This window comes from Manacus vitellinus, unplaced genomic scaffold, assembly GCF_001715985.3.
Source record: "Manacus vitellinus isolate BGI_N305 unplaced genomic scaffold, ASM171598v3 scaffold_20_pilon, whole genome shotgun sequence".
Classification (NCBI taxonomy): domain Eukaryota; kingdom Metazoa; phylum Chordata; class Aves; order Passeriformes; family Pipridae; genus Manacus; species Manacus vitellinus.
Window position 1 is genome coordinate 9,523,480 of NW_021939471.1, and position 17,587 is coordinate 9,541,066.

General features: G+C 34.4%; 1 protein-coding gene across 3 annotated transcripts in view; it reads right to left on the reverse strand.

Moving 5' to 3' along the window:
• The window catches only part of ADAM23 (ADAM metallopeptidase domain 23), a 70,097-nt gene that overhangs the window by 33,241 nt on the left and 19,269 nt on the right, over positions 1-17,587 (reverse strand). For 2 of the 3 annotated variants that reach the window (XM_018071616.1, XM_018071617.1), the window contains exons 1-9: positions 15,169-15,197; positions 13,099-13,181; positions 12,302-12,365; positions 9,944-10,016; positions 9,353-9,426; positions 8,404-8,469; positions 5,119-5,190; positions 2,521-2,687; positions 422-506 (exon numbers count right to left, since the gene is read on the reverse strand). In XM_018071616.1, the coding sequence (XP_017927105.1) occupies positions 422-506; positions 2,521-2,687; positions 5,119-5,190; positions 8,404-8,469; positions 9,353-9,426; positions 9,944-10,016; positions 12,302-12,361 (597 nt within the window). In that variant the 5' untranslated portion in view covers positions 12,362-12,365; positions 13,099-13,181; positions 15,169-15,197. Of the gene's footprint in view, positions 1-421; positions 507-2,520; positions 2,688-5,118; positions 5,191-8,403; positions 8,470-9,352; positions 9,427-9,943; positions 10,017-12,301; positions 12,366-13,098; positions 13,182-15,168; positions 15,233-17,587 lie in introns of those variants that run through there. The other variant, XM_029959534.1, reaches the window with a different exon arrangement.

Consider the following 17,587-nt stretch of genomic DNA (forward strand, 5'->3'; position numbering starts at 1 on the left):
AATTAAAAACTCAATACACCAGGACAGTTTTTTTCTAGTTTCAATGTTAAAAAAATTCAGGAAGAATTACATATCACTGGCATCTCAGCAGACCAGGCCTCTTACAGTGAGAGGACCCAAAAAAATATTAAGTGCTGAGTTTCAAACACTCTGGAGATTTTTGGGTCTAAATTTCTGTCAAATATATTAAAAGCCAATTTAAATTCTTATTAAGACAATAATGCAGACAGGAAAAATGCTTTTTAAAAAGAAAAGTACACTGAGTAGTAGCTTAATGATGATCAAGAAGGCTGACTGTGAGAATCCTAACTTTTTAATATATAAATTATCTTTAAAGCCCTGAATACTGAAATACATAAACTCAGAAGTTACAATGTGCAGATTCTATTTTATTTCACCTTAGTAACGAAAAAAAAATTACCTCGTTTACTCCAACTCCTCTGGCCACAGAGCAAACCCCTCCAAAGTAACTTAAGCTGCTCCTTTTGTAATGAAATGTCACATTCCTTACAAGAAGATAGAAATGAAGAAAATATAACACACTGACATTGGCACCAAGAGCTTATTTAAAGATCATACTTTCACACATACTATGATAGATTGCATGTACATACATCTTCTTGTAGCATCAAAAGCAACTGAAAGCTTACAAACAGAATACCAACATTGAATATATATAAATATATATAATATATATATAATATATTTATATATTTATATAATATATATAAAAATACTATTTTTATTTTGTAGAGTCAGAATCAGTCTTAACCCACAAACAAACCAAGCACAGAAAGCTAGAGTACCAGACTCCTAAGACAATAAAATGATCACATTTCTTTAAAAAGTTAACAATGTGCTCCAATTTATAATCTGTCAGGAAGGAATGCTGTTCTGAAATGTATCAGCGTTGAGAATTTTTTTAATTATGATCTTAATCCAAACCAATTCAAGTTCTAGTTTCAACTCCAAATGAAAACACTGAGAAGTATGCCTAAAGGGAAAGTAACTTAATACTGTTCTTTAACCCTGCCTACTTTCAATTATTGTTAATAAGCCCCAAATAATTTAGATATAATAATTAGTTCAGTAATCTGGAAGACCTAAATTATTTTATAAAATGCCTCTAAATTACTATGAATGATACCTATTTGAACTTCATAGTCGTAATAATAAATCTACAGCGCCTACAAATGACCTACAGTGACCTTGCATGATCTACAAATGACCCTAATCTTCTAAAATTATTGGGTTTTTAAATGACAGGATACTCCATACAGGTATATATTTACTATTTAGAACATTCTGACAGTCATCAGGACTTTCAGACTGCAGCCTAAATAAACGCTTACATCCGGAGCCTTTACAGCAGTCAGAATCTCAGTAAGGGCTGAGGCTGACAGGCTCTTCTGGAAACGGTCTAGCTCAGCCCCCCTGCTCCATGGAGGCTCAGCTGGAACACGCTGCTCAGGACCATGTTCCCCTGGCTTTGGAATATCTCCGAGCATGGACAGTCCACAGCCTCTTTGGAGCAGCCTGTTCCAGCATCTGACCACCTTCACAGTGAAATGGCGTTTTCCCTATGTTTAAATGGAACTTCCTGTATTTCAGGTTGTATTTGGTACCTTTCACCATGCACCACTGAGAAAAGCCTGTTTGCTCTCGCTGGCAAATTCCTCAGCAAGAAACGCGATACATGCATGAAAATCATTAAGAGTGCATGTCAGCAGCACTTTGCCTACATTAACAAGAATGCAATTAGCATTGTGTTGTGATGCCTGTATTAGGGAAATCTGGAGGAAATTCTTCAACCCTTAATTTTATCCTCCTCTGCAGAAGATGAATTATAGGAGAATCCCATGGAAGACATTTGTCACTTCATCCTCATAGTATGTCATGCTGCTGGGAGGTGGCTTAAGATCTTTATGCTGCTCAGGGGAACACACATTTCCTGCTCTTTGCTTACAATGCCGTGAAGCAAAAAAAATACTTGTTCAAGGTTGAAATTGTGCCTAATGATGCAAGTGGAATTTGCCCTCAAAATGCATTGTGTCTCAGAGAACAATTCATTCCAGTTCTAAAGGAGGAGACCTTCCACTAACAAATCATCTATGCAGCTACATGTGTGAATAAATACTAACTGGAATGCTCCTGTGGCAACACATAATACTGTCAGCTCTGCCCTCTCCTGATCTTTATTGGGAAAGCAGTACATTACACACCTGATTAGCAAAGCTAGGTGTCCTTAAGGGCTCATCAGAAGACACTTCAAATACGTGACACTGTCTCCAGGTTTTAAAAACATTCAAATTTCATTATAGATGTACATCAACATGACCATGGCATATACCACACCTATTAAAAGCAGGCTAACATGTTACATATGGATTAAGTTTCCTAAGTAAGGCAGATGTTGATTCATATAGTGAATATACTGAGCAAAAAAGTATGAAAGAAGAGACAAGTAGAGAGGAAAGCATATAAAACTGATATTCTAAGCCATCACACAATGGTACATACGAGAGCAGGTGCACAGCATCAGCGTGCTGTTTGATGTAGTGCTGTCGGTACTTGGAGAAATCGTGGAGCATCTGCAGAGGGTCCGGGTGAATATTAATACGATCTCTGTCTGTCCAAGTTTCCACAGCAACAAGAACCACCCTGGTGTTCAGCTGTTCCTTGTATATCTGAGGGCAGAGACAGGACAGGCACAGGAGTAGAACACTGGGTCAAACATGCACAGTTAGCCAGTAAGAGTAAAGCGGAAGGACAAGAGGGATAAAGCAGGAGGAAAACATGGGGAAACAGTTAGCTGGAAATGCCTTGGATTTCCTAGAAGTTGATATTCTGATCAACTTAAATTTTATATTTTAGAGGACAAGAACATCCCGTGCTGCTCTTTCTTTTTTTTTAGCCCCTCCATTTTCTTTAAAATTCTCATGTCAAATAATTTTGCCACTGAGTTTTGCAGAAAACCTGTACAAAAATCAGCAAAGAAGAAATGTAAAGGTACACTGGGTGATCTCAAAGAAAAAAAAGGAAGATCTCAAAGACAAAGAATAGCCAAAGAAAATCCTTAAGTGGAGATTAAATAATTTCTCAGTACATCCAAAATTCAATTCACATAATGCTTGATTTCCATTTATATAGTATGATCACTTAATACGACTCAAGCAATGTGAGGATTAAGTAAAAATATTAATTTTTCTATTAATTGTAATGTAACTGTAGTAATAGACAAGGAAACAACAATCAGGCCCTAAAAATAACAAAACAGTTTTAAAATAAGCTTTTTAACTTTGTGCATAATACTTGACTCTGACATAACACTGCTACTCTCTTTAGGTTCAGGTAAAAAAACTGTCAAATTTTACTAAGGTTATGCAAAACTTTCAGATCTACGAAAGATGCATTCCTTATCCACCCTGACTAGAAAGCTGGTCTTTTGTATCAGGACAGCATTATCCTTATTAAAAAGTAAATGTATAATATTCATCTCAGGAAAAAAAAGACAATAAATGTAAGAGCAGGAGAGAGCAACTAGTTAAGCTCAATTTTGTCCAAGACCCTTGAAGGAAAAAAATGCTTCAATCTGAGGAAGACAGGCTGACAATATACACAGAAAATGGTATACAAAATGAGAAAAATCCATAAAATTAATGCCCCTGAAATTACATATGGGTCGATCAATAAAGACTTTACTTCTGCTTGCTGAGAGGAAAACTATTTCCTGAAGTAAACAGGAAGGAGAGAATGGAAGAGGGAGCAGAGAACCTGAAAGCCTCTGAAAGCCAGGATCCTTTTCCCAATAATAAATCAGTAAGAAATACAGCCCACTCCTATGGACACAGGGGAATAACAAGGCAGAAATTCCTCCTCTTTTTCATGCTTTATTTAAAAAAAAGGCCATTAAGATGCCATTTTGGAAGATTTCTATAAGGGGACTGAATTCTACACTGGAGTGAAGCTGAATGTTTCTGCATACACACACATAGAGCAAATAAAAATGGAAAAGCAGATGGAATAGTCAGAGAAAGGAAAGACAGATGAAATAACTTTTGTTAAAATGCAGAAGAAATACAAAGAAGTAATGATCAGATGAGAAAAAATAAAAATGCCACCTTTTCCTTGGGAATATACAATATAAATTGGAGAAATATTATTTCAATTATTTACATTTTTACCTGCTCTAGTAACTTTTCTTTAGACTACTGGCATTTTCAGACCATTACAGAAAAATATTCCAAAACACTTCCCATATTTCATGTATTATAAATATATTCACCTGAACTTTTCAACATACATACAGTATACTTTATATGTAAGATACTAGGAACAAAGACCATATTGCTTCCTCCGAGCCAAACAAATTGTTGACAATGTTTTGCACTGAATCATATCACACGGTTCCATGGGTAGCAATCATGTCACATGGAAAAGGGACTCAGTCAGCATTTGGTAGCCTTTGTATTCATAATTACTAGAGAATCAATCCTGTTTTCACCACAAACAGAGCTCTGAAATGTGTGGTCACTATATGTGTATCAAAAAGTGAGGAGAAAATCAAATTTTACCACAAATATTACTTTTACTTTATGTGTTGTATGCAAAATTGTTCTAAATTTAGTCACAGATACAAGTATGGTACCTGTGTCACTTTCACCCATTTATAATGTACTACAGTGGGATTTTGTTTGTTAAGCTACAAATACAGATTTATCAAGGAGAATTTTTTACTCGCACTCTTTTTCTCCCAGTAGATATGTGCATTCTTTGTGGACTATACTCCCAGTTTCAAACACTTGTGGTTAGATTTGTGAAACTTCATTAAATATCATTCTTAACTGGTGACAGATACTGAAATCTCCTTTAAGTTTGAAATCACCTCTGCTAAGGGCAAACTCTGGCAGCTGCAAGCTTGAGAAAAAGGTCATGGAAAATCTGGTGGTTTCTTATACATTCACCCCAGGCTATTCTTCTGCAGAGGAGCTGGAAATGCACTTTAAAATGTAATTTTCATAGCTGCTTTTTTTTTTTATCCTGGTATTTGAAAATGTTAACTTTTTTACTAAACTAAAAGTCAGTGAATCAGTGTTCAGAGGAAACATGGATACTTACAGCATCTACAAGATTTACCACAGACTTTGCAAAATTGTTTGTGTATGCATTTGAAGAACGGTGCCTTTTGAACTAAAAGGAGAAAAGAAAGTAGAACACAGTAAGAACTTAAATATTTATTACTAATTCTTTATTTTTACAGCATGAAAGGAAAATTAATATTTTAAAAAAGAGTAAAGGAAAACCTCAAAAAGCTTTTCAAATCATAGCCTACATCTCACATTCAAGAATCCCTGGAAAATAAAGGCAGCCATGTATGCTAGACAGCCTTTCACATCTGTAAAAGGAGCACTTAGCCTCAAGAAATATCCTATTTATAAATAGAGTTCAAATGTTTGAGATAAAATTACAGATAAACATAAACATGAGCTCAAGATTGAGAGGATACTGTGCCCATTAAAAGTGTGCTTAACTTGATGAGTTACCTATCAGACTGTACTAGACACATTCCATGACTATAAGACAGGAAGATGAAGCATTTACCACTTGTCCTCTGCACAGCTCTTTGCAAAGCCATGCTTTCTCCACAATAGCACAAGACTCTTATGACAAGTAGTATTAGTTATACCAAAAGACAAAATGGAAGAGGGAGGGCACAGTAAAAGTAAATACGTGAATGTGAAGAGAGTTGAGCTGAATATCTTAAATTTTAACTTTAATTTTTTTTCTATTTTTATAGATTTAGATGAGCTGTATTAGAAGTTCTGCCTCCTAATTTCTGTGCATGTCATTACAATGGTTTCATGTCTTTCCTCGTCCTGCCCCACAAGTCCCTTCTGTTCTAAGTCAAATTTTTTAGAGGTGCAGCTATGGTATCTGAACATGAATCCATCGCTTTCAAGAAACTGTAAAATTATAAACCAAAACTACATTACACAATATGAATTGCAGACAGAAAAATAAGTCTTTAAAATTTCACAGAAAAGGCACATAAAATTGCTTAGAACAAAGAGGGCAAAAAGCCTTCAAAAAAAAACTTTTACTAATTTTAACTACTGGTTGAAAGCATCTAGTGAAGAATTACAAAACAGACAAATCCCCCATTTTCCAAAATTATTCTTTGTGTAAAGGTGAAAGTAACTATGTTTTTAAAATTAAATAATCTGTTTCTGAAATTGAAAGAAGAAGAGTCACCCACACAAACACACTATATTATTAGATGATAAATTTGCCATTCTGTTAAATTCAACTTATTTTTGCACAATCAACCTAGTTTTATAAGGATGAAACGCCATAGAAATAAAAAAAAGTTCATCAAACTTAATGGGGACACTCATTTGACTGCAGGAAGATAATTTTTTTTACAAATGCAGTTATTCACTGTTAGGTTCCACAATGCTTCAGCACAACCATGGCAGGTTTTAACACCCAAAGATCCTACAACATAGGTTTGCAGAGACCCATTCCCCTATAACTATTCTCAAAACAAAGCATTTTCAGGTACAGTGCTCGTAGATGCTTGGGATGTACACTGAGAGGAATGTACATATCACAAGACTCTGCTCCCTAGGGAACCATGACAATGGGACAGGGGGAAAGGGCAGCTTTGGCTTTATGTTTTGAGCCAATCTCAAACCTTTCCAGAAATGGAAAGGTAAAACAATATGCTTTGGAAAATGTTCTTGGTTTTTGTGAAAGTACTAAAATGCTAAAATCAATAGCAATATACCACATAATATGTTTAAACACAGTTCCTAAACCAGAAATTAATCTAAGCCAGTAAAAAGTGCAACAACCTAATTAAACATATCTAGTTGTGTCTTTATTGCTACAGGAAAGTAAAATGTGAAAATACATAGTATTTACCACTTAACACAAAATGGTCAAAGAGGTTTAAGATACTTCTTCCAACACAGACGTTTGCTGCAGGGGAAACCTGCCCTCTCCTGGTAAGTAGAAAACCTTGAAAGTACATTTAGTGAGCTCCTGGACTGGCAAGCTGTGACGCTTAATTGTGAACGCTTCCTTAAGTACATCCATTTTATTCCTTGAAAAGATTTATTATCTGCTTCTGAGTCACTGACAACTCTTGTGGTCAAAAATTCTAACAAATAAAGCGTGAGGGGAGACAACAGCTAGTGTCTGTAACCACTGTAGTGAACAGAGCAGTTGTCCTTTAAGTATGTCTGTAATACAAGAGGCCAGAGGAAAGACAGACTAGAAAGATTTTCTCTTCATAAGGAACATCAACCACAGACACCAAACAAGACAACACAACAGCCATAACTTCATTTATTGTGCCCTACTGCTGAACAACTAACACCTGAACAATCTTACAGTAGTTTTCTACCAGGTAGCTTTACAAATGAGAACAACTCAAGAAATTCTGTCCTACACTTTCCACCCACTCAAATTCCCTCCACACTGTTAACCTCCAAACATAGGTTATGTTTGCCCAGACCACTTCTATGATTTATTAGACAGATGATGGAAGGGTATATTATCTTTCTATTCAGCACTAGAACACGTACAAATTACTGCATCCTGTTCTGATATTAGCTGCTTCTTACTCTTAAAAATTATTCTTCAGTGTTGGCAAAAGAGCCCACAACAACATAAAGCATTGGGAAAACATGCCGTAGAGTGAGAGACACAGCAATCTCTTTACTTGCAAACAAAATAAACAAAAACTGTTTTATCAACAGGATTTGTTTTTTTTTAAAAAAAAAGTCTTGCTCACACAAATGTCACTCCACTTGACATTTTCCAGTCATCTTTCAAGAAAAAATGGGAAAAAAGTGGGCTTTCCTCCCCCTACTCCTGGGATTTTTTTAATGACAACCACTTTCTCAATCAAACAAACAACTTATCCTGCACTTCATTATGAATCCTGTTCATAAGGAGAGAATACCCAGGAAGAACAACCATGAGAGTTTTGTCTATATGTTTTGCTGCATTATAATTTAAGTTAGTAAAACTAAACTCAAAGTAACAAATTCTGACCTCTTTCTATATAGCTTTAAAGATGTAATTTTAGAACATTTAGTGTGTTGGTTCTGGACATAAATGCTTTGTTGCTTTACTTCACTTTATGGGCATACTAAATTATCCATATGATACTAAGGTGTTTCAGATTTATTTTGAATATATAATTGCTGTAGAAAATCTTAGGCAACATTAAGCTTCATTAGGTATTATGGCCTATACTGTGTCTTACAGTACAGCTGTTAATAGCTGCTGATAAACAAAATACTGCACCCAAAAGTAGCTTATGCAGCACAATGCTGTGCATCAACTTACAAACTATCACCAAAAGGAAGATTACCTTTGAATTGATATACTTACCATTTTATGGTCATTGACTATCATGAGCTCCAGATATTTCATTTCTTCGAAGACACCACGAGATATCTGACAGATTAAAGAAACTGATTGAGAAATCATGAAGATGTAATGATTTTCAAAAATAACTGCAGTTGATTTATATTATATATACATATTACATATATACATAGGGAGAGTGTAAACCTGTAAAAAACTGGGTCAGACATTCAGCTAGGGTGAAGAATCATAGCCCCAGTAACTTTGTGAGTTATGATAGACACTGGCTGAGAATCTGAGTCACATCATCAAGAACATTCAAAGTCTACTCTTTTTGGCTCAGTGCAGACACCACCACTTCTTCCATCCTCTTTTCATTATGTACTATTCATTGCGGATTTAATGAGGAAGGAAGTTACTAAAAACAGATGCACCCTCAAAAATATGGTGTGGATTGTGCAACTCAGTGAAGAAATACAGATTAATGTTCCTTAACTCAATTATTCCCCTAACTGACGCATATGCACGTGAAGTTCATGAGGACTGCCCACTTATGTTCTCTGAATAATCCAGTTCTGGGTGTCCTCATTTGGACTTTTGATTTAACCGTGCTACTTAATGAGCCAAATGACAACAAAGTCAGATATCCACAAAGTAGGCAAAAGTTCATTCAAAATTATTCTTTACCCTCAAGCAGACCCAAAATTTAAAATTCTAAACTCATTCTCACTACTAAATTTCCCCTGAATTGATGTATTGTTGTCACTTTAGAAAGTTTACCAACTATTTTCCAAATATTCTAATTTTAAAGAACGATTTTATTTTCTCACTTGATAATTGTATTATGTGACAACGTTAAGGTACTAAAAATATTAGTTTCCTAAAGCCTATGTTCTCTTGACATTAAAAAACACAGAAATTAGTGGGTTTGGTTTTATAAATGGTCTTAACTCAGGGTCACACTTTTACTCACTGCTCTCTTTCTTCTCTTTCTCCTCAGCCACTGAAGTTCAGACAGAAAGGGCCATTCAGAACTAGAGTCAGTCTCTGTACAAATTACAATTTAAGAATTTCATGGCATTATTTTAAACTACTTAAGTACACTGAGCAAACCTAAAGTACATCATCAAAATGAGAACCATCTTTGCTATTGAAAGGTTCATTTTTTTAAATATATATCTCATATCAAAACTCAAGTAATTTAGAAATCTGATAGTTAAAGCATGCAAGGAGAGATAAAGAGATCATAACCTGGGCTTAGAATATATATATGTTTTCTTCCATCTTCTGTCCTCAAAAGCATTAATATGACTGAATAAATTTAGTGATTTGCAGAAGAAAGCTAAATACAGGTCTTGATGGATGAAAATCTTTCAGCTGCTTATTGAAAAATCTAAATTCCATTGCAATAATTGTGGAAAAAGTCAGGTTAGGATCTATTTTTCAAGCTTTTCTAAATAATCAGCAAGTTTATGTACCCTGTTAGCCTAATTTTCAAATTTTTCAAGTTATATATACGATTATTTCCCATATTGAAAAACTCATAACATAAGCAAAAACATACCAAGGTCCTGCAACTGCTTGGAGGCTTGTGTTCCGTAAGTTCTTTGGATGATATGTGGCCTACTTTTACTTTCCTGATAAGAAAAATATGTGAAATTTTCTTCTAATTAATAATGTCAAGTGAAAGACGTGGCACTTCTTTCAGCATTTATCATTTTTATTGTTTTTTCAATAAAATGCAAGCAACTACAGTATCAATTTGGGATAGTATTAATTTGAAGCAATCTATTTGCAATCCTGAGCAAATCACGGAGCCTCTCTGCTTCAGCACATTTACTGGCCTACAAAACTGAAGTATCACAAATGTCTTTGAGATTACCTGAAAAAAGCCCCTTAAAAGCCTTACTGTTAGAGAACACAGATCATTTATTCCAATAAATCAAATTAGAAAGTCTATATCTGGTTGGAATCTTCCTGCCACAGATGAAAAGCAAGTTATTACTATTTACAAAAAAATCCTATCTAATTGCAGCAAAATGCAAGAAAACAATCAATATGCTATCCTTAAAAGGACTATTTCACCCTGTTTTATTGGTGTGTACAACACTTAAAAAGGTTACAACTTTTAATGCATATTTTCTTTAGAAGTCTGACATACCCCAAATTATTACATTTGAGTATCTACTTTAGAAAACAACTCTTTTCTTCCATAACACCTCCTTTGCAGAGCCTGCCAAAACAAGCAATTCTTTTCAAAGGGCAGGATGCAGTTGTTCTGTAACTTTCCTAAGAAATACATAACTCATTGAAGGACAATACTGCATATTTTTGCTGAATTTTGGGGGGAAGAGAGGGAGTTTCATATAGTATCTACTATAGTTAAGATTAATCAAGCTGAATAAACTACACACTGAAGGCTGTGTCCAAGATATATATCTTGCATAGTGCAATCAAAAAATGAGCCTCTGAAAGCTCTGTAGCTGTATTATTTTATTTTCAGTAGTTTTGAGAAAAATATGCATCTCATCTGTCTTCTTATCATCTAAAATCCAACATGAATCCTCGACAGAGTTGGTAATTGGTATCTCACTTTCATAACCAGAACTTCTCCTACACTTAAAAAGTTTTACTGAAATACCACACTGAGAGAGAGATCCTGGTTTCGTTTGTTCACCCAAGCAAGAAAACAGTTTAGTCAAATTCTCTTCTTCCTACTATATGGACACTGCTGTATAAATACAATCTCCATGAATTTACTGTGTCTGTGTTGCCAGTTTTCACACTTAAAATCTTTATGAACGTGTGCTACAGCAAACATAGACACATGGAATGGAATGTTGCTCCTGGGGAGACAGAGAAGTTTTTTAGGATGTAATATTTTCCTGTGTCTCTAAAGTTTCATTTATGTCCAATAATTGAACATCCAGTTGATACTGATTCCTCCAAATGTTGGTCCAGTTTATTTGACAGTATCAGCCAATGATTTTTGCAGATCTTTATTTGGACTGTAAGGTCAGTATTACAAGCACTAAAACTGGTTCTGCAGAGTTAATTATTTGTCATATGTAATAGAGCGAGACGAGTTTAAGAGCTGTGCTACAGCATCTGGAATACATTCTACAGACCAAGAAGGATAAAAACCTTAAGAATTCTCTGTCTTAATGTTGCAGAATCATTTCACTGAAAATAACTCAAATATTTGAATCATTCAAGAGGTAGAAATCTACCTAGTTTTACTACTGTCTATGAAACTGTGTCAGCTCTAACAGCTAAATTTTTAAGAACAGTTGTATTATAATATTTAATATGAAATACAAAAATACAAAAATAATAATAGCAAGATATTAAATATCAGCAGTCCTACATGCTGATCCAGCATAGTCATGTATTTGAATATGCTATATCAGAATCATTTAAGCTATACAGTGACCACTGAGATAACACATACAAAGTGTAAAATACCCAGATAGAATTATCTACTTAATGTAGATAATTTTGTTTCCTTGTGGAAACATGGTAGGTCAAGAGCAACCTGATGCAACTATCTAGAGAGGAATGTATAAATGAGTTCCAGAGATCCCTTCTACAAATTTATAAATACTTTAGTTCAAGTACTAGAGTAAATTGATAAACACTTTTAGACAGTCCATAACCGTGTGCTAAAGAAACAGTCTTATTAGTCTATTCCCAGAATCTAAATAATCAACAATAAGTAAGAAACAAAAAATTAGAGAAAAATCATGGGTAAATCATACTTACAAATTTCCTGCCTAAATAAATTCCAATCAAGTGTTTTAAAATACTTTTGGTTTTCATATGAACACATGAGACATTCATTTATTGATTTGTTCTAATATTTTCATTTGTTATTCCTTGAGCACTCTCCCAAACCAAACAAATAAGATAAAAATAAACTCACTTCACTGTGGGTCAGTTCCATTGGTTCTATCAAGTACAAATAAGTACTGTCTTCAAACATGCCACTAGAACATGAAGAAAAAGAAGTGATATTTAGGATTACATGGTAATTAGTTTGACTCCAGGATATGAATTTTGATGAAACAAAAGCAAATTTAGGGCTGAAAAACTGACCAATATTAAAATAAATTCCATATATGTTCATTACCACCACATGTAGTTAAAGTTAAGTATATATTTTTTTTAAAAATATGACGCACATTTTAATGAACCAACACTAAATGTAATGGCAATGCAATGATAAAGTACCAAAAAGAGGTAAAGATTTGACCTTGGAAAGAGGAAGTACTAAGATACACATTGCCATGCAGAATATAATCAACAGCTGAGTTGCACTTAACAGTAACTAGTTCTAGTAAGGACTAATTTCTCACATTTTTTTCTTTGTATAATTTAACAAAAAAATCAATTTTTCTGTTGGCTGACAGAATCATATGTGAATACTGACCATGCAAACTTCTAAAGTACAATTCTTGCTTATCCTTCACCATAATAAGTTATCTGGGGAAATATTTATTTGCACTTACCATATTCAAAGGTTTTATGAGACAGCATTAAAATGTTAACTCCAACGATATTAGAAAAAAAATGCTAGCAGTTTGGCATAGCTGGTACTGGCATTCCAAAACATCAAAATCTTTAGGCCTGTAGAGTTTCAGTCCCTCACATATTAAGTGATAATATTCAAGAGTCAAAAGTAGTTATAGCTTTGTTTGAAAAATGAGAACATGCACTTACTGAAGTCCATTACAAGTTGAAAGAGCAACTTTGGAATCCTTGATACCTCTGATATTTCCATGGTAGTAACAATGCTCTCCCCCCTAATAGTGTTTAAAAACAAACAGTCACACACAACAAATTACCCTGATTTAATGTCTGTTACTTAAAACCAATGCAAAAAAAGATCTAACACTAACAATACCCATTTAGTTGATTTAAGTAATATCTTTACTATCTATCACAATAAACCCACCTAAATTAAAGCTAAAAAGTATTCTCAAAAACTTTTATTAAATACCCTTAAGTGTGGTTCTTTCACACATTGTTAGAAAAACCTACCATTCATCATAAAAATATTCTTAATTCTGGTGTCATGTCATCTGAACTCCAACAAGCATACTGAACCCATTCCTTATGCAATTATTATAACTCAAGAAGGTATCAAAAATGTAAATGCTGTTTGTCTATCTATGCACAGCATTACTTCCACTTTGCATCTTATTTAATCAGTTATTCAGATTCTGAATAAAATTCCTAACAGGCTAGTGTGCATAACTAAATCAAAGTACTATACAGAAAGTAATCACTATGTGTTTACCTTTCCATAGTGAGAATGCATAAACCATGCTTTTTAACAGCTAAAATGTGATCATCTCTCACTTCTTTAAATCCACATTGGGGAAAAAAACAATCTTGTACCTACTTAGGCCTAAAAAGTATTATAAGATACTGCAAAAGACCAGGATACAGTCCTCCTACACAAATTGTGTGTATATTTTTTGAACCCATAACAAAGCCTTTTATGGATTAATAATGTGATCTCAGGAGCTCTATTACTGCTTCTAAATAACACAACTCAGAAAACATCCCTTAGGAAGTTTGGATCAAGTTACTGCAGCATGCAAAGGTAGCCCATTTGCTGAGTCTGAAGTTCTAATATAATTTTCCATTCAGATTCATGATTCAGCAACCGCAGTGCTCAATACTAGTGCTGCAGCTGACAATTGCATGAGCTTGTCTAAGTGCCAATGGGAATTGTTTTCTTGCATCATTTAGCATTTTTGCCTATTCTGCAGAGCACTGAGTCTTAATCAAACAACTTCCTTTGTATGTTACATGAAATTATTTTTCCTTTACAGTGGAAGAAAACAATTTCAATAATTACATTGCAATGTAATTGTTTAATTCTGCAATGTATTATTTTATTTGAGATTCTCCATAACAAGGGCAAAATAATAAACTAGATATCTAATACTTGGACAAACAACAGTCCTGACTTTCTGAATGCATGAATGCATAAATGCAACTGGAATGTTTGCTTGCCTCCACTCTAGAGATATATTTCACACATAATAAGTTCACAATATTCATACCAAATACGAAAAAAGTAATTCCCGGAAAATGTAGTTTTTAACCTTCCTTAGATCATACCAGCCCTCATTTTGTTACTAAAACAAACAAGACTGATGCGGTTCCCTTAGGGCTGAACTATCTTGCATAACTTTAATCTGCCCTTGGATTAATAGCCTATGGCACTGAATTCAATTTGGTAGCTTGTTTGACAAACTTAATTAATTGGATATCAAGCAATATGCTGATTTTGTAATAACTCCAGAGGTTAAGGTTTCAGTTAAGTCTTTCATTTTCTGTTTCACAACTGTACAATTCTTGCAAAGAAAAGTCACTGCCACTTTTTTTGTTTGTTTGAATGTCTTACATTACCATTATCCCTTCTCCTTGCACTTTGTGCTAAGGACATGTGAATAATTAATGAAGATTAATCTGATGGTGGCTTCAAACGCTCCACCTCCCACATTTTACAAGATGTAATTGTTCTGGCAGTAACTGGATCATCTTCACTACTACCACCTACGAATGCCTACCCCTCAGCCCAAAACACAGCTTTTCTCCTTTGTACAATTCCTCTTGTATTACTGAGATATCCTTACAAAATGAGATCACAGTCACCTTGTATGTGTGGAAAAAGAATTTTGGTGGGTTTAAGTTTTGCAAAACTTCTTTTATAAACATTTTATTGGCACTGTTCTCTCAAAAACACCATTATGATGCAATTTAAGAACACAATACCTTAGAAAACTTTGGTTTTCCATCTTCATAGTGAATCTCCACATAATTGGAAGATAACAAGTCACTGTTAAAGGAAGGAAAAATCAAAATGAGAAAAATCTGAATACTCTTTCTACTACTACGGGTAGGTTTTGGGGGGGTGGGGGGTTGCTATAATTTTGAAACCATTTTTGTTTTCCCTGTACGTTAGTTTAAAAAAAATCAAGCAGTTTGTGTCCAGTAAACAGTTTGACAGTGCACTGGAAGTCACAGTGTGTTACAGAAGGGAGAATTTTATTCTGCAATCTAATCCCCTGTATTTTAGCTTTACAATTAGATTATCAGCCCTTTAAATATGCAAAAAAAAAAAAAATCCCATGGCTTTAGAACTTTGTTTGCTGACAGTAACTTACAAAACATATGTTTAGTTTATTACCGTTTTCAAATAAATTTTACATTTTACCGAAAAGTCAAACAGAGTATATGTAAGGCTGAACAAATACATACACAGCTGTTTTGAAGACAAAAGTGTATACTCACTTTCACAACTGCAAATACTCAATTTTTTTCCCAAAGCAGTAATGTTCCTTAAAAAAGGCCAAAACAAAGCACATCATAAAACACCCTCCATAATACCCCTTTTCATATTTTCACGTTTTATTCTCAGATATCTTTCTCACTCTTATTCTTTCCTAACTCTGGCAAGACAAATTTCTGAAGCATAAAAATTTTGCATACTGTGTAATTTACAGTTCAGATTTCGTCTTCTTCTTTTTTTTTTCTTTTTAACTAAGATTTTTTTAACTAAGCTAGCCTGTACATATCCTGCAATAATCTCAATGCCCCATTCATATCCCACCCCTTTATGACCAAGGCTGCAGCACAGTGCCCAGGGAGAGCAAAGCAGTTAAACATGCTAAATGGTCCTACCAAATATGCAAGATAAGCATTTTATTTAATGAGACCCAGAATTCTTAGCATTTTTAAAGTCTCTGATGTACCCTTTCAATTTAAAAAAAAAAATCATTAAAGGGTCTGATAGTGGTACATATATCAAAACAAAAATATCGTTGCTACAAATAAAAGACATCATTATGGAAGTCTGGTCTGACAAGATAGCTCTGATGGGAATTCAGGACTAACAGCAACTTATGATAATGGGTATCTCAAACTCAGATTAGGCTATTAGCAGTCCTGATAACACACTAACTCTGGGACTCATGGCTCACAAAATCAATTCTTCATGCCAAATTTATCAGGCACTACACTCAGAGAGCATCCTGCAGAAGTCAGTTACCAGCGGTTCTCTTAAAAGTCCTTTTTCGTGGAACTGAGAGACCACACTATGGGCACTCTGTGCCTGCAAAACCAGTGCTAATAGCCCTGAATAACTATTGAAGTCTCATAATTTGTGTTAAACATCACTTTGAAGGCAGCATTTAATAGATATATTTTTAAAGCGCAGATTTAAAAATAAATTCAATTGCATAAAATCATTTTAACTTTCTCTATTTGCATCAGAGCAAGTTAAAAACATTCTGCAGAAAATACAAATGCTGTATAAATAGTGTAAGCACTTGACTACAATGCAAACAGTCATTTCTTCAGCATGGTCAGATTTGAAGCGTCTAAAAAGGCTTACATATACAAAACAAACTTTAAGGTGTTGATAATGTAATTTTATTCTTTGCATTTTTTATACTTGTTATCAAGCGTAAGGACTGCTGTTCTCTGTACTTAATGGGATGGCAGAGACAAGGCTGCAGAAAACTGACACAAGTAAGAAAATGGAAAACTCTGATTAGGATATAAGTATTAAAAAAAAAAAAAAATTGAGGATTGTTAAACATGGGAACTATGCTCAACTTGATACAGCCTTGACCAGATTCAGATTTTTAGACACTTCTGCTTGAATTCACTGAGACTATTTGGCTTCCTCAAACCAATTCCAGGATCAGCATTTTATCTACCTGTTTCCAAATCAAATCACACTTTCACACCCTCTTTTTTCCCCTCTTCTAGTGACCCTGCACGACTGATCTCAGAACTGCTTTCTGTGCTTTTTGCATCTCATAAGACTTGCAGTAGGTGATTCCACACTGTGTGTACTGACTCACAACTGTAGTTTAATTACAGCATTTGTCTCAGATTTATCCCATTTCATGTGACACAAGAGCAGCTCAGAATTTCTTTAGTCCACCCGCTGAAGAATCTTTCCAGAGGTTAGTATTCTTTTTTGGGCTTTGGTTCAGCTTCTGTTGTAACACAGTTAGTTGCCTCATCTGCCAACCTTTTCCATTCTTTAGCTTATCATTACTTCCACTGCAAAGGAATTCCTGATTCAGGTAGTGTCCAAAAAAAGTATCCCACATGATAGGATACCTAACATGGTATGCTTATGATGAAAAACTCCTATATATATATTACAAGTACAAAGCAA